Genomic DNA, 25,800 nt, shown 5'->3' on the forward strand with positions numbered 1-25,800 from the left:
TTCCCCGTCATGAATTATGGAATTGTTGGTGAAATATGATAACAGAAGCTTAAGAATTCACACGGACACGTTTTTAGTCGTCACCCAAAACGTGGAACCACTGTGGCCACAACATTAGGCAATACGGGACTAGCCAATACGGGACTACCCAATACGGGACTACCCAATACGGGACTACCCAATATGGAACTACCCAATACGGGACTACCCAATACGGGACTACCCAATACGGGACTAGCCAATACGGGACTAGCCAATACGGGACTAGCCAATACGGGACTACCCAATACGGGACTAGCCAATACGGGACTACCCAATATGGGACTAGCCAATACGGGACTACCCAATACGGGACTAGCCAATACGGGACTACCCAATACGGAACTACCCAATATGGAACTACCCAATACGGGACTAGCCAATACGGGACTACCCAATACGGAACTACCCAATATGGAACTACCCAATACGGGACTAGCCAATACGGGACTAGCCAATACGGGACTACCCAATACAGGACTACCCAATACGGGACTAGCCAATACGGGCCTACCCAATACAGGACTACCCAATACGGGACTAGCCAATACGGGACTACCCAATACAGGACTACCCAATACGGGACTAGCCAATACGGGACTAGCCAAAACAGCCAAAAAATCTTTCCTGCTGTTACCTGGGCCCCATGTAAGGGGGGGCTGATTTGAAAGATAATGTACACGTCATTGGACATCTGATTTCTCACTCAATTGTAGCGTCAATGGACCTTGCCATACCCAGTATGCCTTGCGGGCACTTTGTAAATTTCCTACATTTTAAAAATAAAGTTCCAATGCTACCCATGGGATGACATTTGTAATGACAATAAATAGTAATAATAATAATAAATAGCCCTTTTATACTTTTAGAATGTGTTCCTTAGCAAGATAGCGAGATAACAAGATCCGTTTGACTTCTTTTTCAATTGATTGCTGCCAAAAAGAGCAGCTAAACCGCTAATTTTGTTCAACAACAATGTGACAGTGTAGTTGTGTAGTGCAAATCTACATTGGACGATGTACTACCGTTCCAACAGGCGGCTCATGAATGCATCATGCTATGTTCATGGAACATATTAGCTCAACCGTTGAAGCCACTTTTCTCCCAGCGAGGTGAAAATGAAAGAGAAGTTGTGCTTACACACACAGGCCGAGCTATTGCGGCGACTTTCCACTTGATCACCGCGCTGCTGATGCGATTAAGCTGCGGCGGCGGCAGCAAGGAAACCAGATGTTGACTCCTGATGACGCCTGACACAACTCCTCCAAAAGTCCAGACTCAAGTCTAAGCTCAGTTTCCTGGTGTGCTCACGCTGGCAGGGGGGCGCCTCGGTGCACGTCCTGACATGGACGTGTTCTTCCAGAAGCAAGAGATGTCTTCCAGCAGCTTCCTGCGCTGCACGCTGCTCACCAAGGCGTGTGAGACCGCAGTCATCTGCTCCAAAACCACAAGAGCTGAATTTGGTCCACGAGCACCCAGAAAGACTCGCAAATCTGATATATCCTCTCCCGGAGAGCTGAAGCGCTCGCGACAGGCAGACGGAGCCCGGCCAAGTCACATGATTGACACCAGGCGGTCTAACGGGCCGGTCCGGAACCATGTCAGGGAGGTTCCAGCGACGCTACTGTTTGCCGACAGGACCGGTCTTACAGGGTCACTTCCATTCTGCTGCATGACGGCAATGTCCCTGAATTGTGGATTATTTCCAGTCTTACTTTGAGTCATTTTGATGAATTTTCACTGCAAAAGAAGGCGTGTTTGCGAGTGGAGCGATTGCATGAATTAAATCGCTGGTCTATACTACGAATAAGAACGTGAGCCCACCTTGGGGTTTGAGTCTTTCTATCTATTTTGGTTAAACAACGTTTATGGTTGTGGTTATGGTTAGGACGAGGAGAAGTGATTGATCCAATTGTGACAAAGTAGAAGAGGAAAGTGGGCTCAGGCATGAGCAAAACTTTTAAAGCCCTACAAAGCAAAGAATGTAATACCACATGCATCCTGAGGAGGCAACAATGAGTAGGAGAGACATTCAGCATTGTAACATTCATTCATTTTCTACCGCTTATCCTCACGAGGGTCGCGGGGGTGCTGGAGCCAATCCCAGCTGTCTTGGGGCGAGAGGCGGGGTACACCCTGGACTGGTGGCCAGCCAATCACAGGGCACATATAGACAAACAACCATTCACACTCACATTCATACCTATGGACAATTTGGAGTCGCCAATTAACCTAGCATGTTTTTGGAATGTGGGAGGAAACCCGGAGTACCCGGAGAAAACCCACGCATGCACGGAGGGTGAACATGCAAACTCCACACAGACATAGGCGAGGGTGGAGTTGAACGTGGGTCTCCTAGCTGTGAGGCCTGCTTGTAAACCACTTGTCCGCCGTGTAGCCTTCATTGTAACAAAAGTGTGTAATTTCCAGGCAAATGTACCCAATGGCGGTGCCTGTAGAGATGCTGCAAAAGAATCTCTAAACGATATCGATGTGAATTTATTGGTTATCCCGATCTAGAATATAACTATATAATCCCTATATGAAGTTATTTGGTATAATGGATGCTTTAAGCCTGCCAAAAACACTTTGAGGTCAGACGTTGCAGGCTCCAAGTGGGATATTTCCTGACTTCCCAGGAGTTTGAAATGCATCGCAAGTGGAAATATGATTATGGTGTAGTATCACTTTCATCCTGAAGGGGCACTCTATAGCACACATACAGTCCAGTATGGGTAATACTGTATGTTGCATAATAATAGGAAGTTAGAATTTGGTAAATACTTTGGTCCATTATATAGACACGCATGTGTGGAGGACCACTTCTTTAAGAAATCATTCAGCAGTGCAGACAGGATCATTGAGTGTTTGAGCTTCTGTCCACAAGTTCATAAGCAGACCCCATACATCATCTTGTCTCTTTCGTAATTTATTTTTATGTGATTTTTTTTCCCCCCGCGCGATGTCAACACATGCCGTGGTGGATTATTGGTGCACGTCATCCAAAAACGCTGCCTTTGCAAAGGGAGAATTTCCATGCCTGAAGCCCAGCCAGAGCCGTGTGGTGGAAATACCAACTACTGTTTTCTAGTTTTATCTTTCCCTGGAGCCAAACACAGCACTCACACACACGGTATATACATACATGACATGGTGCGATATATGGCTCAATGCATGGAGAAATCGAATTCATTAGCAATCAATCAACATTTCAACTTAATTCATTAAGATCTTAATCCATTTTTTATTAGTTAGGTAAGTTTTAGGACATTTTCAACATATAATTATCGGAAATTAACATGCTTGTTTTTGGAATGTGGGAAAAAAACGGAGTGACTTGTTTTGTTGTTGATAACGAGTGGTTAGTGCACAGGCCTCACAGCTAAGATACCGGAGTTCAATTCCACCCTCAACCATCTCTGTGTGGAGTTTGCATGTTCTCCCTGTGCATGCGTGCGTTTTCTCTGGGTACTCCGGAGAGCTCGAAGGAGGCGTTGAAGGCCATGGCGCTGATCCCACATTCCAAAAACATGCTAGGTTAATTGACGACTCCATATTGTCCATATAGGTATGAATGTGAGTGTGAATGGTTGTTTGTCTATATGTGTCCTGTGATTGGCTGGCCACCAGTCCAGGGTGTACCCCGCCTCTCGCACCCCCGCGGTAGAAAATGAATGAATGTTGTTGACAACCTCATCACATGGGGCCACCATCCACTTTGTGTGCTTTGGCATCAAAAGTGGGACAATGTTTCGTCCATATTGTTCAAGCGAGGTCACATCAATCATCTGAGAAAACAAACACACGTTGCTGCACCGTCCTCGAACTCGCCAAGGACAAACAAACACTGTAGGAAAAAGACACAACACCACACACACACTGATGCAACTACACTGGACTAAAGAAGTCTGCTAGATTGGACCTGCTACAACACAAGCATCCAGGTCGCGGCCCAGATTGACCTCTAATCTCACGTCTATCTCCCGGCAAAGCCCAAATGGGAGAATGTGATACACTGGGAAAGGAACAACGCCTTCCGGAAACTAAGCGCCGGACCACCTGCTGGACCGGACTTTTAAGGCTCACACAATCTACTGGAGAAACACAGGAAGCTGATTTACACGCCAACTTTACTCCTTAATTACATTATTGTGACCCCATCAACTGTGGAGCCCCCACGCCACCCACTTGGCAAAATCTTGCCTAAATACTTAAGAGTAGCCCACTGGGCATCCGCCTGTTTTTTATGATACTACACACATGGGTCTTTCAACTAGCGGCCTGAGGGCCAAATCCACAACACGGATGACACCGGAAGGATTTGTTCAATTCCAAACTTTAACAGATTCCTAAAAACAGCAGAGCACTCCTCTCATCTTTGAGGATCTTTGACTAACATTTTTGGAAGATGGTCCTGAAAAACAGCAAAGTTGTCATGTAGAGGAATCTTGCCTTGTGTTTTTACAGTCCTATTCGAGCGTCGAGTAGGGATCAAAATAGCAGCAGAGAAGAAGCTCTTTGACTTGTCGTCCATCCTTAAAAACAACACATAGAAGATCTTTGACTGACACTTTTGAAGTAGTCTTGCCACTTATAGCATCTTTGACCAGCGCTCCTGTCATATTAAGGATCTTTGATGAATAGCAACTGCTTAAAAATAGCAGCGTACTCCTGTCATTCGGAGGATCTTTGACAAGCAGTAGATCCTTAAAAACAGCAGGGCAATTGTGTCACATAGAAGATCTTTGACTGCCACTTTTGGAATAGTCTTGTCACTTATAGCATCTTCGACCAGCACTCCTGTCACATAGAGGATCTTTTGTGAAAAGTAGCTGCTTAGAAAATAGCAGAGTATACTCCTGTCATTCTGAGGATCTTTGACTAGTAGTAGATCCTTAAAAACAGCAGGGTAATTATGTCACATCGAAACTCTTTGACTGACACTTTTGTAGTAGTCTTGTCACTTATAGCATCTTTGACCAGTACTCCTGTCATATAGAGGATCTTTGATGAATAGCAACTGGTTAAAAATAGAAGACCACTCCTGTCATTCAGAGGATCTTTGACTAGCATTTTTGCAGCAGCTCTTGAAAACCATCAGCGAGCCCCTGCATATAGAGGATCTTTGATGAGCAGTAGATCCTTAAAAACAGCACGTTGCTTGTGTCATATAGAAGATCTTTGACCAGCAGTAGATGCCTTGAGCAGCACTTTTGCAGTAAGTCCTTAAAAGCAAAACATCAACACACACCTGCACGTAGATGATCTTTGACGAGCATTTTTGCAGGAGGTCCTTAAAAAGAGCAGGGAGCTGCTTTCACATACAGGATCTTTGACTAATTATGTGTTAACGTTCTCAGCTGATTCCAGAGGACTTGTACTTCCTGCCAAATGTGTCTCCATTGTCTCCATCGTGTGAGGACGTCTGGCGGATGTGCAGCTGCTCTGATAGTTCTTCTAGAAACTTCCGTATGGGAAAAAAAAGCCCACGCACGTCCACACAAACAAAGGTGAAAGGACAAGAGGTCTGCTCATGATTCTTTTTGCATTTGATATGTTGCCACTTTATAAGTCCAGTAGTCAGTTCCTTCCAAGAAGCAGGACAAAGTCAGGACACAAGAGAAGGCCAAGCGTAGGAAAATGTCAGCAATGAGAGGTGATGCCAGAACGTAAGAAAAAAAGAGAGGGGGGGAAGTGACTTATAAGAACGAATGAAACAAAGAGAAGATGGAAAGACCTCGCTGCCATATGGTGCAGAGTCTTGTGTCTAATGAGGCGTGAGGCGTCCACCAGGCCCATCACGCCTCAATGAAGTCTGCTTTAACAGCAGCTAATAGCAGCTATCATAAAACTCCACCATCGAGGAGCTGAAACCAAATCTTAATGAATTTATACTTGCAGCTGTTGCTTCCTGATCCTTGAGCCATGGCACGCCTGGAGACTGCAGGGATTACACCAAGCTCACCTACAGTGCTCTGATTGGCCGGTCCCGTTTCATTTAAAACCTTTCAAAATCTGGCAGCTGTGCGGTAAACTACACAACTCACAGCTGTTGACAACTTTAAACAAAGCATTTGAAAAAAAACAGACTTGATCAAATGTGAGGAGACGACATTGTTTCAGCTGGGTTGCATTTAAAGGTCTCCTATTATGCAAATGTAACTTTTTAATGATGTTTTAACAGTAATATCTGCCCTGAGAGAAAAGGAAACTGGAATAGCATGGTGGTGTAGTACCTGTTTTATCCTTCAGGGGCAACAGTGAGTTCCTGTTACACGGAACAATGTGGAAATGTTCAGGAAAATGACATTGTAGCACAAATAAATGATGTTCTAACAATAATATGTGTCCCTACAGCCTCAGTTCAACAACTAACTACACTAACCTACCATGATGACGCTCATTTTGTTAGCGTTCCTGATCGGGTGGGTAAATCTGATACTGGTCAGAACCAAATCTAAATGTTTGCACATCATTACATTTCCGTTATGATGCCAAAGTGGCTTCTTCTTCATTCTCTCAATGTCTCTCATTCTCTCAACATTAGCGTAGCTAACGTTGTGTCCTCCTGTCCTAGCTTCCAAAGTGGAAGCTTCTCAGAGCGTTCCTCACTGAGCCGTGCAGACGTCCACCACGGCCTCCTGGAATGTCGACATTGCGTGAAGAAGTCTGAAGGCTTTGCCAGGCCAAGCGGTGTTGACTCAAGTGCTTTAACAGGAGGACCTTCTCCACCTGTGAAAAGAAACTGCTTCCCGTTTTTTTTTTTTTTGCTCTATTTCAGGCGCCTTCACCGCCATGTTTTTTTAAATCATCTATTTTCAATTAGAAGTCTGCTAAAGCAAATCATGGAGTGAAAAACATCTCCACGGCTAGCATGCTAAACGGAACACTTTCCTTCTGAGCAATCCATCGCTCTCTCTTACTCCTGAACACCTTATCATCAGCACAGGAGTCCCCCAGGGCTCTATCCTAAAACCTTTGCTATTTAGCCTTCAGACTTAAAAACGTAAAATCAGTCCTATTCCAATTGAACTCCAAACTGACCACTCACGTCAAAGTCTGGAGCACATGTGCAGGTCCACCACCGTGATCAACCATCGTAACCACAAAAACACATGTTGAACACCACAGGGGAGCAATATCACACTTGCTTAGCCGTGCGCGTGCACTACACGTGTACAGATGGGTTTCATGCATACGCTCACTGACATGCGATGCTAAATGGAGGGCTGGATGACAAGTGAGGAAAACGCTGACTTTGCTGGTACAAATTGTCCCGGGGGTGGTACCCTATTTTACTAACAGTTTGGGCACAAATTACAAACTAACAATAATTTGTTTTATGGGGCTCAATAGCCAATAATTTGCTCATATTGTACCTATATATTTGTGACAGAGTGCAGCCTAAAGACCCCCCTCCTTCATAATTGACTTTCAAGATGTAAACTCGAAGGTATTGGGGCAGCTACAGGAAGTGAAAAGTGTCTGTACAGATATCAGCTGCTGGAGTGAAGATACATTAAGACATGGGGTGGACTCGAGTGATGAGGACTAGTGGCTTGCACATGTGAAATGTAAGACCTTGTGGACCTTGCGCAATGGTAGCGCGTCTGACTCCAGATCAGACGGTTGCGTGTTCAAATCACGTCAGGGTCACAGAGCATCTTTTAGAGTTGTCAGTTTAGCTCAAGTTCCTACACACCAAATTTGTGAGAACAAAAACAGTCAAGAAATAAATTCCTTGTGAGGTATCCATCACTCTCTTTTGACTAACACGCGAACACAGGAGTCCCACAGGGCTCTAAGCTAGGGACTTTACGAGTTTACTAGACTTTACTACTCTGAGGCTTGAACAACTTATTCATTAGTTCATTTTCTAGCGCTTTTTCCTCACGAGGGTCGCGGGGGTGCTGGAGCCTATCCCAGCTGTCTTCGGGCGAGAGGCGGTGTACACCCTGGACTGGTCGCCAGCCAATCACAGGGCACATTTAGACAAACAACCATTCACACTCACATTCATACCTATGGACAATTTGGAGTCGCCAATTAACCTAGCATGTTTTTGGAATGTGGGAGGAAACCGGAGTACCCGGAGAAAACCCACGCATGCACAGGGAGAACATGCAAACTCCACACAGAGATGGCCGAGGGTGGAATTGAACCCTGGTCTCCTAGCTTAAACAACTTACTATATTATTCCAATATTCCAAAGTACCTCAAACTAACTCCTCACCTTCAAGGCTCCAGATCAGAAGGTTGGGTGTTCAAATCACATCATGGTCACCAAGCAAGTAGGATTGCTGGATCAAGTCAAGTTCCTCCAAAAAGGCTTTTCCCAAAGGATTCTCATCCAACTCCATTGATTGATTCACTGATTGAGAATTGTGAGTACCTGGCTATTTCTGTCACATTCCTTTTATTGACATCTGCTGGTGGGACGCCCGAGGATCACTGCAGAGTTTGAGCCTTGCCACAAGCAAAATACTTTCCTTAAAAAAGACTTAAATTGTAATCATGTCAGCTCATTCAGCATCTAGTCCTCAATTATTACATCCAATGAGTTGCTTCTTTCCGACAGCAGCTCCAATGGAGGCCATACTCATGACCTTTACCTCCGCCTAGATCTCTCTCACACACACTCACACACAAATAAGAGCCACACAGAGGCCCCACGACTTCTTTCGCCTGGGAAATACTTGAAGGAAGTGCGAGGAGGTGGGGAGAGGAAAGCAGGGAAGCCATGAAATAAATAAGCCCTTTGTGACATGGCAGCATAAACACTGCAACACTTTTCCAATGACCTTAGAGCTGATAAGATGCTTCCTACACTCTAGAAATGTATTTGTGTGGAGGGTGAAAGAAAGGAACACGACTTTAAAAAGAAAGAGAAAGAAACAAGAGTGACACATGGAGTAGTCGGGAATGAAAGGAGGAAAAACTCTTGAGACTGAGAGAAGAATTCCACTCCCATTATCCTAAAACTCACGGTCTCTGCAGGAGGCCTGTCGAGAATTTTGGCTCAGACCTGAACCGACCTTGAGGAACGTGCCGGGATGAGTGAATGGAACTTGATTGACAACACGAGAGAACCACCCGTGAGGTTGGGGAAGGAAGTCTGTGTCAACTGGTGCCAGAGTACCTCAGAATCACTCTGAATTCCAGTGATACAGCTGGAATCAAAGGACTGTGGGTCCTGATTAATCCCAAACCAAAGACTTCAATGGTCCACATACTGTAGAAATCCACATGTGGGCCATTGAATCTGAAACATTTGTAAGTTCAAGCAGAAAAAGAAAGAAACTGTGAATTCACTCCTCAAACACAAAAACGAGTGGAGTCGTCATGACATGATACCAAGGACCTACGTGGGGCTGATGGCCTGGTTGCCATGGCAACACCCCAAGGTGAGCAAGAGGACACAGAAACAGCTGCAGCGGTAGATTTACACACAGGATGGATGGCACGCTCAAAGACTGTAAGCTTGAGAAAACGGGGTAAAAAAAAAAAACCCATCTTACCTCCAGGAAGCAGGTCCCGGCTGGCGTGTTCTCCTTAATGGAGGTGTTGTAGAAGCTGCTGGTGAACACAGGTGTGTTGTCGTTAGCATCCTGCAACACAATGTCCACTTGAGCCGTGGAAGACAGCGGTGGCCGTCCACCATCTGTCGCTACGACAGTCACACTAGGCGCGGGCTCCGATTCGAAATCCAGGGCGGTCGCCGTGGTAATGATCCCCGTGACCGGGTCAATGGTGAACCAGTCAGAGTGAGAGTTTTTCCCCTTCAGTAGGCTGTATCTGATTTCCCCGTTGGGGCCCTGGTCCTTGTCTCGGGCGGTAACCTGAAGAACAAAGGACCCTGGGTAGACGACCTCGGGGATGGTCTGTCTGTAGGCCTGCTGGTCAAACAGTGGGGGGTTGTCGTTCACGTCAGTCACCTGGATGGTGAAAGAAGACTCCGCCCTGAGGGGGGGCATGCCAGAATCTGTGGCCATCACCCTGAGATCATAAGAATCCCTCTCCTCTCTGTCCAACACCTGGTCCACATAAATCAGGTAGATGATGCTGTCCTTGGTTGTGAGCGCAAACTTTCCATCTCCCCCCTCCAGGGACACATTGACGTTGGCATACTCTCCGTAGTCGGGGTCGGTGACAGATATGCGAGCCACGTACTGACCAGGCTGGGCCCCTTCGGAGATCCTCGGAGAGCCATCTTCACTGAGGAAGATGATTGTCATGGTGGGCTGGTTGTCGTTGTAGTCTCGCACATGGATGGTCACGAACGCGTTGGTCACCTAGGAAAGGAGATGAAGAACATGTCATTGGTCTTCATACTATGCTCATGGAGCACATGTCATGACCTTAGTCATGATGTAAGTGGTGCTGTACCTCAGGGTGGCTGGCATTGTCCCTGGCCTGGACCACCAGTTCATGCACTCGTTTCAGCTCATAGTCCAGCGGTCTGTTTAGGGTGATGACCCCAGACTTGAGGTCCATGACGAAGTAGCGGTCAGGATCACTTTGACGCCGGTTGATCTCATAAAGGACCAGACCGTTATCACCCTCATCATCATCTGCTGCAAACACCTGCAAAGACAACCAAATTAAGAGTCTGTGAGTCCACCTGTACCAGGACACGCCCCTCGTGAAGTCATAATGGGCTCACCTGCAGAATGCTGCTGCCCTGTGGGAGACTTTCTGAAATGATAGCATGGTATCTGCTCTGGTTGAAGACCGGCGCATGGTCGTTGATGTCAGTCACCGCCACTTCCAGGGTCATGGACCCCACCCTCCTGGGAGAGCCCCCATCGAAGGCTTCCAGGACTAAGATGTATGATGAGCGTTTCTCCCTGTCCAGCAGTCCATTGACAACCAGGTCCAGATAGAGCGCTTTGTTGGCAGCTCTCTTCGTCTCCAGGCGAAACACCTGACCCACATTACCCTCTCGAATAGCGTAACCTTGAGTGGTCAGCTGGTCCTTGTCCGCGTCCGTCGCTGGTTCCAAGGAAAACCTCGTCCCCTCAGCCGTGTGCTCTGGGATCTTGAGAACTGCTTTCTGTCTGGGGAACGCAGGTGCGTGGTCATTGATGTCATTGACGCTGATTGACACCTCGATGGTGACGCCTGTCATGGTCACGGCAATGAAACTGTAGTGGTCCCTCTGCTCGCGGTCTAAACGGCGTGCTGTGGTTATTATCCCTGTGGTCTCATCGATGTTGAGATCGCTCCCCACACCTGTTCCCTCGTGGTCTGAGATGAAATAAAGACTCGCCGTCTCACCGGGGGGCAACCCAGCACTGATGTCCCCGACAATGGTCCCCGCCGGCTGCTCCTCGTCCAGCTGCAGCTCCAGCGCACCGAGGACAGCAGACGACTGAAGCAGCACCAGAATGACAAGCGGCCGCCACCATCGCCAAAGACCTGAGCGCAAAGACGGTCCACTGAGCCGCCATCTTGACCCTTCTCTTCTTAAAGACATGGCTCGCTACACCTGGGACATACAAGGACACAAACCAGAACATGTATCAAAGACGTTCCCATCATTAAACATTTCAGAGAAAACTTTCTGGATGGAGCAGGTGGATCTGCCAGAGCGTGGAATTGAACCTCGGACTCTGTCCAGGATTGGAATGCAATAATAAAGGATATTTATCTGAAAGCTCCTGATTTATTGAACAGGAACATTTTGGTCTGATCAAAGCAGCAAAGCTTTGAAATCCAGAGGGAAGCATAATAAAGTCAGCGGGCGTCCACCGCCGCCTCCGTCCTCACGCGAGCGCAACATAAATAGAAACCCTGACGTGCTGTAACGCTACACACTAACGTCACGGCTCAATCCTTTATTTGCGTACAGTGGCTTTGCTGACAGCGATGGATCATGTGCTTTGTCAGGCGACACCAACTCACCTTCTAAACTCTAGCAGGAACGCATCAACATGTCTCAAACGTCTATGATGGAGGATTTATTTGCAGCCGCCTTGGCGTGTTTATCCTCCACTCCAAAGGCCTTGCAGAGATATACAGCTCAGCCTTTCAAATATTTACACGCCGTTCAAGATGAGAGCAACCGTTTGGGCATTTCCCTCTCGTGTTCACGTGGGGAGATTTATTGGCCGTGTAACTTTTCAAAACATCCCGCGATGAAGGGAACCATCCTAGCCCATAACTCCTTCCTTATGGATTGCGAGCGGAGAGATGCAGTAGCCTGATGATGACAATGATGACACACTGATGACTTAAGAGAGTTCACGGGTGACAGCATTGAAATATTTTAAAACAGGATGAAGCATTGAGTCGTCGGGCGTCGGCCCAGGCGGTCCCTCCCACGGTGCTGAGATAATGCGGATGGTTAACTTGAGGAATGCCTTGCACATCTGCAGAACAAAGAAGCTCATCCAGCTGTTAGCTAGCAGGCTAATAGTGAGCTTCCTTGTTAGCATTTCACACAAACACACTTGGAAATACAAATACATGTTATTTATGGAGGTTGCATCACAAATGTTGAAAATTATGTTGTTTTTTTAGCTAGAATACCGTAGTTCGATTCCACTCTCGGCCATCTCAGTGTCGAGTTTGCATGTTCTCCCCGTGCATGCGTGGGTTTTCTCCGGGTACTCCGGTTTCCTCCCACATTCCAAAAACATGCTAGGTTAATTAGCGACTCCAAATTGTCCATAGGTATGAATGTGAGTGTGAATGGTTGTTTGTCTATATGTGCCCTGTGATTGGCTGGCCGCCAGTCCAGAGTGTACCCCGCCTCTCACCCGAAGACATCTGGGATAGGCTCCAGCAACTTCTGGTGAGGATAAGCGGTAAAAAAATGAATGAATGAATGTTGTTATTTCTTAATAGTCCAATTGAATACATTTCATTTCTTAAAATGTGAATTTTAGTTAATGTGTGCAAACTTTAGGGGCACCCTAAACCAAATCCACTAAAAGCCACTTTGCTTATACCGGTAGTTCAGATGTAGGATTATGCTGTTTGTACAGCAATCTGTCATCAGGAGTGTCCAAAATGAATCCAGTTATTTGCAATACCAGTCTATTCCAACACAAAACAGAATCAAACTTTTTCACAACATTTTGGGCCAGAATCAGCATTAGGATTATTTCTTTCTTTATTTTGGCAGGGTTATGCAAAAAGTACGCATTGCGGTGGAACTTGGTAAAAAGGTGGCACACGTGCTGAGCATGTTGCCAACAGAATTTGGTAAGAATCTGCATAACAATGGACATACAAGAATGTATTTTCACTTTTTGCTGTGATTGTCCACTTGCATTGGGGCCACATGATCAAGTGTGCCAAGCAGGAAACTTGTTATAGGCCTGCGTATGGAGTCCAGCTCTTCCTTTTTTTTTTCTTATATTGAATTCTGCTGCAAATAACGCATCGTGGTGCACTCTGTGTAACCATGGCGATGTAACTTACGACACATTATATCACTCGATATATCACATTGTATCCTTACTGGTTGCTAGCATGGTAGCTGTTAGCATTGTTAGCATTATGCCAAGTTTCAAAGGCCAGGCCAGAGGTTAGCAACATGTAGCAGGAGTTTTCTTTGCTAATACCGTACATTTTTAATTGACTGGGATTCATGCTTTTATCATGAAAAGCCACTTAAGCTAGCAATTATGGTCCCTATCCAATAAAGAGTTGAATTAAAAAGGACAATGCTTCTAATTTGGAAATCCAATTTTTTAAATGCTCCTTGAAATCTAACCCCAAGCAAATAGAAAGCGTGATTTAATATCCAATGAATCCGCCTTCCCACTGACCGTGACCACATGCAGTAGTTTATGAGTCCCCTGAGGAGGACAGATTAATAACATCTATTGCTCCTCTGGGAGACGGGAGGAGGGACATGGACACCAGCCCCTCCGCTATGGCGGCTGACCTCCACATCTGGAGCGCCTTGCAAAACTCGCAGCCAGCCAGCATCTTGTCTGCACGCGTGCATTCCTTTGATTTTGCTTTGGACTTGGACACTTGTGGGGTTTCTTTAGCAAGTGCAGCTAGAGGAGTGAGAGCCAAAAACGGCCGCCATGCATCCTCTCAGGAGGACTAAGCAGACGGAAAAAGTGAAGTTGCGACTCTCATGGTTGTCTTATATGAGAATGATGTTGGAGAGCGAATCTTTTCACGCAGTCGTCAACGTTACCCTGTCATGAGGACATTTTTGTGGCACTCTTTAGAACAGCTAATTGTCAATTATGTCAAAAGATTTACACCCAATTTTTTATCCGGTTTTCGTACATTTTATTGCTAATATCTAATATTCGCATACATACTTGTCCTTTTATTAATACACAGCGGGAGTCCAACTGTAAAGAGGACCTATTATGCTTTGTCCACTTTTCTGACCTATAAATGTAGTTAGAATGTTGTATTCTCGTGTTAAACGATGCCAAAGTTTCAGATAATGAGGTTTGCGCCTTTGGAAGTGAGCCCTGAAAGAAGTTTGGGATAGCTCAAAATGCTCACTTTCTAAAGGCGTGGCAAAACTGCCCATCTGTGATGTCACAGAGGGCTGTACTTCCTTATATGGACGTGTCTTTAGCCTCTGCTTATTGCCAAAATGCCACTTAATTATTTTGCTTAATTGAAGTCATAAATGTCAGGTATGAGTACATATTACTCAAGATAAACAAATTACTCTTCTTTGCCAAAAATAACTATTTATTGATTTAAGAGGATTTTCAAGTTTTTCCACCACCATCATGTGGTGTATTGTTCCGCAAAATAATAGCAGAGGCAACACAGTAGGGGTACTTTTTAGGGGGTACATTTTCTCCATTTTGTGTGCAGCACTACGTACTGTATCGCCTACTTGACTAATAGAAGCCTCTCATCCCTCACACTGTACATGCGTGTCTCTGTTTACATGTGTGTGATGACATCATCCCCGTGCGACCACACTGACAGACGGACGCGGAGGGCTCCGCGCTGTCTCGGCCACATGACATCTGGCATGGCAGCCCCGTAATCTTGCAAACCAGCAGTATCAAACAGGAAGCAGACATGTTTCGATACATCACGCCTACATGCAACACTTTATCTTTATAGTTGAGAGAAAAATAAAATCTGTCCTCTGCAGTACACAACCCAAACCCAAACAGGTCTGTCCATCTACCAGGTCCCTCCTTGCGCCGTTCCTCTTAATGGATTTTGCAGATCCAGGCTGGGCACGCCTTCGCTCTCCTCAGCCAAGCTAAACGCTCAGTTACGAGTCAAAAAATCTCCACGCAAGTGATCTGCTCACTGAATGGACAGACTTCCGTGTAGTGGGGCTCATGATATACATTATATACTCATATGAGTATTTTACATTGTGTGCAATAGGTTATGAAAAATACACATTCAATTAGTTAAACTTCCAGTATATGTCGTGTTTTGTTGGGATAAAAATGACCAAAAAGGCATCGGTATGGTATTGAATTAAAAAGTGGTATCACCCATGACTACTTCTCTAGGCGATGTAATGGATACCAACTTGTGCAGAGGAACAACAGTACATTAGACAACGTACACAAACAATCAATAATAGTATTGATAAGAAGCTGCACTCAGAGCGGCCAGGACTACATCATGTGACATGTCATCTTGTGTGTGAATGAATGATGAGGGAATGAGGTCTCCATGCTTGTTGACATTACGTCTTTACTTCAGAACTACTATGGATTGTTGAAATACTGTGCCACTCGCGAGTCGGTGAGGAAACGGTAGCTCTTTCTGTGCCAGGAGCCAATCACAAGCCAATAGTGCACTTACAATGGGCTTTTCAACCCACTGAACATTGCAGGAAGTCATTATATATAACAATATACGAGTCTGACTCACGGTGTCATCTTACTAAACTCATCACACAACAACTTAACGCTGGAAATGGTTACCTAAAATATACAAACATATAACAATATGAGTTTAAAAATGTGGGGGGGGGGGCTTTTTTGAAGTTAATTAATTGGGCTGCTGCAATGACGTCTGCTTCCCTCTGGGTTCATTTGTCTCCCTGTGCTGGACTGAGACAGGATTGCAGTGCCATCCACAATTTTCTATGCCGCTTGTCCTCCAATAAAATGGTTTGCTCAAATGCAATCTATTATATTACATTTTTTTATTATTTTAAACTTGTATCGTACATGTTTGTATATTTATTAGGTAGACTTTTACATTTTTAATTCATATTGGTACATGTTTGTATATTATTAGGTGTGCTTTAACAATTGGTACATGATTTCATATTTATTAGGTATACCTTTTGAGTGTTAAGTTGCTGTGTGATGAGTTTAGTGTTCTATGTAAGATGATTATATTGACTAATGACCTCTTGTAATTTCCAGTGGGTTGATTTTTTTCATAGCTCATGATTGTCTGCTGTTCAATAAAGAGCTACCTGTTCCTCACAGACACATGCGTGCCACAATATTGCCATTTTATGACATGGACATGTGCATCTTATACACTGGTGTTGCTTATCTGCAGTATGCACAAATCTGTTTTTTCCTTAAAATTTAGTGGGAGTGGCCAGGTAACAAAAAACGAACAAACATATTTTGCACATTAAAGATGCTAAAACTCATCCAATGATTAGTAATAACTAATCCAATTATTATATCCCATTATCTATATAAGCTCATTGATAATATATATGTATATCTCATATACATATATATCTCCAATAAAGGACCAATCAAAAACAAGATGCAAGTCGAAAATGGTTCTCCCCCCAGACACGGCAGCCTTCTATCTTATTAGAAAGCTCTCAGCTCGATAGTGGAAGAGGTTTCCATGGTAAAACTGGCACTGGACACAGACACACAGGTCCATAAATAAGGTCCCTGGTGGTGATGAAGTGCAGTGAGACCTTCTCACACTACAAAGAAGCTGAGGCGTGTGAATTCCAGTGGATGGCATTAAGGTGGACCAGAAAAGAAGCTTAGAAGGATGATGAGGTGATGAGCTGATGAAGGGATGATGAAGGCTTCAAAGTCACTAGGTTCCTCGCAGCTAGAGTGCGTGCAGCACCGGCTAGATCAACATCAACAGGAGTCTTGTGCCGACATACCGGACATACTGGTGTTTCTTTGGCGTTGAACAACTAAATCCTGTCAGGCGTAAAGAAGATTGATGGAAAAGTATGACGACCAGCGAGGTGAAAACATCACCTGTGACCTCAGCTACCTGACATTGTTTTCTCTTGGATGGCAATCAAACTCAATAGGGTGCTTGCACCGAACACAGCCTCTAACTGTGAATATCGGTTTGAAATTCATTCATTGGCTCATTTTCTATGCTGCTTGTCGTCACTATGGCCGCGGGGGTATGCTGGAGCCTATTCCAGCAGGCTGCTTGTCATCCCTATGGCCGCGGGGGTATGCTGGAGCCTATTCCAGCAGGCTGCTTGTCATCCCTATGGCCGCGGGGGTAGGCTGGAGCCTATTCCAGCAGGCTGCTTGTCATCCCTATGGCCGCGGGGGTAGGCTGGAGCCTATTCCAGCAGGCTGCTTGTCATCCCTATGGCCGCGGGGGTATGCTGGAGCCTATTCCAGCAGGCACATTTATAGAACACGATTTGAAAGGTAAAATATCAATTTGTTGCTATTTGACCTACGACCTCAGCTGCATCAGCCCTCTTTTGTAGGATGTCACTCAAAATCAATGGGGTTCTATTTAACTATTCAATCAGACAGCTTTGTCATGAGGTCACACAAAATGAGTAGGGTTCTTGCCCAGATAAGGAGAAAAGATGGTTGGCAGATGGAAAAAGATGTTTGCATTTGGAAGTAAGGGACAATTGTCAGAAAAGAATGGAAAATAAGGGAAATATTTCAGAAAATAAGAGTTATTTTTCATAAAATAAAGAAAAATTAAGGAAAATTCTGGACTTAACCATCAGAATGTCCCACAGCATCCCATATTTAAAAAAAAAAACGGTCCGTTATTTTCCCTTGAGAGGACCAAAATTCAGCTGGAGCGTTTATTCATGAAGTTAAAATATGATAAAAACAAGAAAATATGTGAGTTTCCCGGGAAAAAAAGAGGGCTGACAGGTATGGGTGGAATATCTTAAAATATCTCACGTCCACATCGTCCTAGCTTTTGGCAAAATCAGTAGGGTTCTTGCTCCATCACTGAGAAAGATTCAATAGTTTCCATAGGCGGTCGGCCGTGAATCGTGTGATCATGTGACCACTGCCTTCTTTCTCCATACTTCCTGGTTAGCGGCGCGTCGACAGCTGCTGGGTGGCGGGAATGTCGGGGATCACGTTACTCCATTATGTCCCCGGCTGGGAATGAGCGGCGTCTGTTAATAAGCATCAAAATAGCAAGGAGACTACAGCTTAGTGCGGACCGACGCAAACGAGCGGGGGCTGCCATTGCTGACTTTTGGGGGAAGGTGGAAGGGGGGTGTAGAGGATTGGAAAGCGAGCGCCTTCATGAAAAACACATGAGACACACGAGCTGGTCTTCGCAGAATTGACACCATCATCACACTCATCAAGCGAACAACTTATTAAGATATTCCCGTGCTGGAGGCCCCGTGAGGATCAATGAATGCATTTAATTGTATTTACAAAAACAAAACATACATGTAGGGCTGCACGGCGGACGAGTGGTTAGCACGCAGGCCACAAAGCTAGGAGACCCGAGTTCGATTCCAACCTCGGCCATCTCTGTGTGGAGTTTGCATGTTCTCCCCGTGCATCGGCTTTTCTCTGAGTACTCTGGCTTCCTCCCACATTTCTCCAAATCCACTCCAAATTGTCCATAGGTATGAATGTGAGTGTGAATGGTTGTTTGTCTATATGTGCCCTGTGATTGGCTGGCGACGAATGAACGAACGAATGAAAACATATATGTTCCATTTGACATGGAAGTGCTGTAATTTCCTTCCATACTGTCTGTTATTCAACTGGTGGCCCGTGGTCCAAATCCTTCTCAGGACTTGTGAGGAAACTTGTGAGCCAAGACCATTTTTTCAGCAGATTACTAAAAACTCCTGTCATGAAAAGATTCTTGTGTTGTCAAGCATGTCTTTGAACACATCACTCAGTTTCATGCAGGGTCAGGCAAAATGATCTGACACATTTGTAGGTCAAATAAAAGGCAAATAAAGTCAAGAAACAATTTTTGAAAAAGTCATTATAATGCCATTTTGCTTTGTTTCTTTATAATGTCATTGTTTTTCGGTTCTTTTTCAGTTGCTGCCATGAATTGGACTGGTGAGCATCCCGCTTTCATTGTGGAAACGTTTATCAAAACAAATGAATCTGCAACTGCAACACAATGAGGAAAAATGTCAGTTTGGGCACCTCTGTGTGGAGTTTGCATGTTCTCCGGGTACTCCGGTTTCCTCCCACATTCCAAAAACATGCTAGGTTAATTGGAAACTCTTAAATTGTCCATAGGTATGAATGTGTGGATAAGAGGCATGGAAGATGGATGGATGTTTGGCAGCGGCTCCTTAAAATAGCAGAGTACTCCTGCCATTTAGATGATCTAAACAGATCCGATCGTTCTCAAAAACCTCACAAACTTCACATAAAGGATCTTTGGCTAGTGTATTTTGCAGTACGTCCTCAAAAACAGCAAAGCCACCCTGTCATACAGAGGATCTTTGAAGAGTGTGTCTTTAAAAACAGCAGAGTGGTTAGTCCTCTCATTTAGAGCAACTTTGTGTATTTTACAGTAGATAAAAAACAATGAAAAACAGTAGTGTTCCCGTCATGTAGAGGATCTTTGACTCATTATTTAATGTAGAGTGCATCAGAGCTTTGCGTTGACATTTTATACAAAATAACAATAATAGTGAAAGGATAAATCTGCCTCCCTCCGTTCCATCCCTACAACAATTTAGTTAAAGGTAATAAGTTAGCGTTAGCATTTCTTTTGTGCAACGTTTGTGTCATGCAGCAACAGACGCACCACCAGGATGCAAGCACGTACAAATAATGCCGGCGTGGCGGCTATGGCGACGGGCAGTTACCATGGCAACCAAGCTTCCCCAAGGGGGTGGCACTAATGAAATGTGGTGCAGTCAGTAAAGTGTGTGTGTGTGGAGGAGGGGGGTAGGTGGGGGGTCCTCTTATGAATGGGAATCTCATTTTTTTGTGAGTCCCGCCTCTCAGGCTATCAATACGAGGCCGACGTGGTTAAACAACCTCAAACAGTGTACAACCCCAACACACGTTACAGTGCAATTGTTGTGTCCCATTGTGTATGTACGTGTGTGTGTGTATGTGTGTGTGTGTGAGGTCAGCTTTCCGACATTTGTCCTCATTGACTTCCCAGGCCCAAGAAGGAAAGAAAATCCAGGAGAAAACAATTGTGAGACACAATTAGCGAGAGATTTGTCTGAGCTGCAACAATGTGCAGGTCAAAGGTTGACATGTGACTACTTCTAGGCCAGGGGTGTCCAAACTTATTCTTATACTGAAAAATGAAAGTATGCAAGAAGGTAATATATTGCTTTGTGACAGCTAAATCATCTTCTTTCTCTTTCTCATCCTCTACGCCTCTAACATGTAATGTCCTTCTGATGTACTCCTTCCTGATCCTATCCATCCTGGTCACTCCCAATGAGAACCTCAACATCCTCATCTTTCGCGTTGAAAAAGAAAGCAAAAGAAAAGACCACAGAGATAAATTTACTGTATGTGCGGCAATGTAAGTCGCTTTGTCAAAGAGAAAAGTTTTGAAAACGATCCAGTGAGAATTATGCATTGAAAAAGACTCAAAACGAATAAATCTTTTTTCTTCTTTCAACATAGCATTGAAAATAAAGTCATAAATAAAAACAAAGTGGTGTTCTTGAGTTCTACAGAGTGTCTATTGGTTTTATCCACTCAACATGACATGAGGTGCTGTGTTGACTTTGCTGATAAGCTCTGTTTACTCCATGAAAAGGACACTATTTAGTGGACTATTTAGGTGGTGCTGGGCTACACACCTCATCGCCCTGCAGCACAGCAGAACCAGAACCTTTATAACTGGCTGGCGGTCCGCACGCCCCAAAGTGAAGGCGACCGGACTGCAGCGTGACAACACCAAGATGTGTATCACTGCTACGTTGTTCTCTCATCACTACTGCGGTTAAAAGTATGTCCTATTTGTAGCATCTAGGAAAGGATGCATGCTGAGTACAATACACCAGACGGACAAAAGTGTTGGGACACACCTCTTAAAGGTCCCCAGTTCTACCAAACAGACCTGGTAATGACGTTCCAAATATCTTCCTCGCTTGTCTGCTCCACTTTTGAGAGAAGAGACGCTCAAACGCTCACTTTTGAAGTTCAGGCTTCACTACACATCTTAAAAGCTCTGCCAACTGTCAGTCAGCTAAAGACTTGGAAGCTGTGAGTTTGATGGTATGGTTGTTCTTCAGCGAATAGCTTAACGTAATATGATGTGAGTGTGTGGCTATGCTAACAATTTTCCAAAATCTTGGCTGAATTCCAGATTGTGCGACCTCAAACGCTTGGTGCGCCGCATGTGGCCCCCGGGCTGTAGTTTGCTCACCCCTGTTGTTACCTCACCGAGACTTGTGATGTACACAGTCTTTCACGACAGTGGTTCAAACTTGGACGTTCTATTTAACAATATGTACAATGACATAAAGCAGGCTTCGCTACACATCTTAAAATAAGATGCTCTGCCAACCATCCATCAGTCCGGGGCTGTAAAATAATCATTTTGTTTTTGTCCAGTGAATAGGCTAACCGAGGTTAAAATGTAAGTGTACTGTTAGCACTTTAGCATCACTAACTATGCTAGTGTTGCTAACGTTTGTGTTCTCCTAGCCCACTCCTGAATGTTGCTATGTTGTATAGCATCTATTATGTTGGACAAGGGCAGGTTTACAATATATAGTGCATGTCAAAAGTCAATTTGTGTCCTAACAGGTCCAAGATCCAAGTCCAACACTGGACCGCAAAGATACAATAATGCCACCGCTGCATATTTGCATATTCACATGTTCACTCATAATGACAAAGACGTGCAAAAAGAACCCTATTCATCTTATCGGCAATGTGTAAGCTTGCCTTTCTGCAGCCTGTCATTCAATGGGATGCCACACACACACACACACACACACACACACACACATCACTGCAAGCATGACCCACTGAGTGGTACCGGCATGGTTTTGTGTATAGAAGCTGACATTACATGTGTTAGTGGAGGAGATGAGCAGCACTTACATTCATCGGAGGGATGTGTGCGCCTCTGGGTGTCTCCTAAAAAAGCTGATTAGTATGCAAGGAGACAATCCAGTCTCGATGAGGAAAAAAAAAGAACACAGCCAGCTTCCACACACACACAAAAAAGGAGGCCAATTCCACAGAATTTTCCCAGTCCCGCTGCTGCTGATCCTGTGAGGAATTTTACGTCAGGTGAGAAGGCGACAGCTGGAATCCTTTCTTCTCCTTCCAGATCTTTCTGTTCAATCAGTTCCTCCTCATCCAGCATCCAGACAGGAGTAGCCAAGCACCTCACCAAGCGACCAACAGACTGACTGAGCCTCCTCCTCCTCCTCCAGCAGCAGCAGCAGCAGCAGGCCCAGCCCCCCTCATCACCTCCTCCTCCTCCCCACTTATGCATGCGGGTAGCCGTACAAAAGTGGGGGGACGCCAAGGAGGAAGGAAGCAAGGAGCCTGGAGAGACATTGGTGCCCCCTCGCTCCCCTCAATGGACGTAAAAGGATGCTCATTAACAGTACCCCCAATATGAACACATAAGACATTTTAATGGAAATGTCCTATCGTTTGTAACTTGGGACTTGTGAAAAATACAAAAAAAAACATCCACATCTTCAGCTCCAGATATTTTATATTTGCAATATTTTTTTTGTAAAGCATACACACAACTGGCATGAATTGCATAACATAGAATATGCACGTGGCTGGTCCTGATGCAGAGGTTTAAACTGTAAAATCGATCTCTTATACATCACACGTCCACCCACCACTTCATTAAGTGTGAACCACAAGCGGTTCTGGGATCCATCCTTCTAAGACATCCATGCGGTCACCTCCCGCAGCCACGTCCTTCTTTTCTGTGACGAGTCCATCTTTATTATACCGTTTCAATGAATTTCCCAGTGTGCTTCTGTCCTTTGGTGCCACCATGCGGCCAAAGAAGGAACATGCGGAAGGAAAAAGGAGGAGGCCTACAGTATGTGCTCCTTATTATGTGCTCCTTATTATGTGCTCCAAATTAGCGACACGCTGTAGACAAAAGTACTGGGACAGTTCCAGGAAGTAAAAAGACAGCAGCTTCCCTCTTTCCACCAGATTTTGTGGGGATTTTGGTCCATCTGTCCAATTAGCATTAGAAGAATTAGAATTATACAAGGAAGTGAAACATGAGCCAGTTTAAGAAATTCAAGTGTATGGTGCTTGCTTACATACTTTCTAAGTCTGTATCCTGTATTAATCATTTATTATAGTGTATATAATGTTTATGTCAGGGGTTTTTTCTTGTAATTACTTGCTGTTTATTCAACTCTTTAAACAAATTTTTTTCTATTAATTTATTACAAATATTTTATGAATGTATTAAATGTATTGACTTATTCAAAGATTTAAATATATAAAATAAAATTATACTCTACATTTATTATAATATAATAAATAGATTTATAGTAGGGATTGTCAATATTGGCTTTTTTGCCAAAAGCCGATATTGTTCAAAACACAATTTCCGATACCGATATCAGCCAATACTGATACCAATATGTCTAACATGACATACTATCTCCTGTGGTGGAATGTACACATTTCTTTAATATTGTTTTTCATGATCGTGGGAAAAAAAATCCGATACTGATATCAACCAAAATTGCATTTTTATGCTGATATCAGGCTGACAGTAATTATCGAACATCCCTAATGTATACTTTAACACTGTTTCCTGCATTTATTTATACATTATATAATGTATATGAGCCTGCGACCCTCGTGAGGATAAGCGGTAGAAAATGAATGAATGAATGAATGAATGAATGAACAATGTTTATGTGCATTTTTGTATTCCTGCATTCTTCAAATGCTTCATTTTAAAAAAAATCAATTGATTTATTACAATTATTTGTGTGAAATGATTTATTTAAAGTATTTACATTCAACAGTACCTGCAGAAAAGGTGCAGCATTAAATGTGCTCTGCGTCTTCCTACTCCTTTGAGTGGTGTGTAAACATGTGATCCACTTCAATGTACCCGTCGGAAGCAAATCAAAGCATTTGTGATTAGTTTCTATGCATTATGTCAGCAGCCTTGAGCTGAATATGTTATTGCCTTCAAGGTGCCTTCACATATTGGCAGTGAAAGGCAGCATTTGTTCCTTTGCGTGCGTTTTATGAAGCCTAATTGCATGGACAAACGTTCCTCACATGAGTCAACAGGTGAGTACGAGCGATGAGTCGCCTCTGTAACGGGAAAGTTCTCACTTTCATGTGGTCCACTTGAAACCTTCTTCCCGAAAACCCTCTTACAGCCTTCACGGACTTATAAAGCGGTCTTGTGAAAGGGATTTTAATGTGATTCCTTTCATTCAGTCACCACAATCTCATTGGCAACAGGGTGTTCAGAAGGCTCTGCCGCCTCACACAGCGGAGAAAGGACAGGGAGAGTCTGCCGTTTCAGCATAAAACACTGGGAAAAAATTGATCTCTTGAAAATTTGGTTTGGAATTTCCTGGCTTCACTCTCACGCTTTTTCAAAAATATATTCATTAATAAATCATGCTGCTTCCTGATTGAATACAAGCTATTTTTGCCCCAAATATGTGCAATTTTCTGGCCTAAATTAAGCATAGAAATGGCTTAAAAACACAAATAAGGAATTCAGAAGGCGCAGTATGTTGTATTCTACACTGGTCACTAGGGGTCAGTAATGTTACTGTAATGTTTGGTGAGACACCCAAGCAAAAGTCTTGATCGCAGGAATAATAGGCTTTTATTGCAGGTCACGACAGGCACACTAATCCCTAACGTATAGGCTACTGTTGCAGTCGTAACCCACGCCAAGCTAAAACTCAACCCCCAATGTCACTTCCTGTCTGCACCCCATTTAGCTCCCCAACCTCGGCAACACATTTACAGAAACACACTTGACTATAGGGGTGTTATTCCATGTCTCAAGGGCTCTGATAATGTTACAAAAAGAGCTTTTCAATGCTCTAACTACCAAGATATTTCATTCTTAGGTATGGAATCCTATTTAATGGAAATTCAATTGTCACAGTTGGGTCTGGAATCATCCATCCATGCATCAATTTTCTATGCCGCTTATCCTCACTAGGGTCACGGGTATGCTATCCCAGCTGTCTTCGGGCAGGAGGCGGGGTCCCTGGACCGGTCGCCAATTTGGAGTCACCAACACCATCATGTTTTTGGAATGTGGGAGGAAACTGGAGTAAACGGAAAACATGCAAAGAATCGAACCCAGGTTTTCCCCATCTCCTGACTGTGTGGCCTATATGGTAACCACTCGTCCACCGTGTGGCCTGGAACCAGTTAATAATAAACAATAAACAAGGGATTACTGTATTTGGTGATGAAATGTGTTGTAGAAATTAATCAGTTGGAGTGAGCAGGGGTGTCCAAACTTTTTCCTCCAAGAATAACACATTGAATGCGGGACCACTAAAAGCAACCCAATGTCCGTTAATACACTATCTGAACCAAATATTTTAGCTTTGTATTATGTGTCAAAGTAAATGAGTGTAAAGTCTAATAATATAGCTCATTTTCAATT

The 25,800-nt window shown here is 44.2% G+C and overlaps 1 protein-coding gene across 1 annotated transcript in view; it reads right to left on the bottom strand.

Annotated features, from left to right (window-relative positions):
• Positions 1-22,568, bottom strand: part of dchs1b (dachsous cadherin-related 1b) — a 61,648-nt gene extending 39,080 nt beyond the window's left edge. The window contains exons 1-4 of the mRNA XM_058087053.2: positions 22,245-22,568; positions 10,703-11,527; positions 10,426-10,623; positions 9,558-10,331 (exon numbers count right to left, since the gene is read on the bottom strand). Of these exons, the coding sequence (XP_057943036.2) occupies positions 9,558-10,331; positions 10,426-10,623; positions 10,703-11,515 (1,785 nt within the window). The 5' untranslated portion in view covers positions 11,516-11,527; positions 22,245-22,568. The remainder of the gene's footprint in view (positions 1-9,557; positions 10,332-10,425; positions 10,624-10,702; positions 11,528-22,244) is intronic.
• Positions 22,569-25,800: the final 3,232 nt, after the last annotated feature.

This window comes from Doryrhamphus excisus, linkage group LG21 (genome assembly GCF_037039965.1).
Source record: "Doryrhamphus excisus strain RoL-2023G ecotype Guam linkage group LG21, RoL_Dexc_Guam_v1.1, whole genome shotgun sequence".
Taxonomy (NCBI): domain Eukaryota; kingdom Metazoa; phylum Chordata; class Actinopteri; order Syngnathiformes; family Syngnathidae; genus Doryrhamphus; species Doryrhamphus excisus.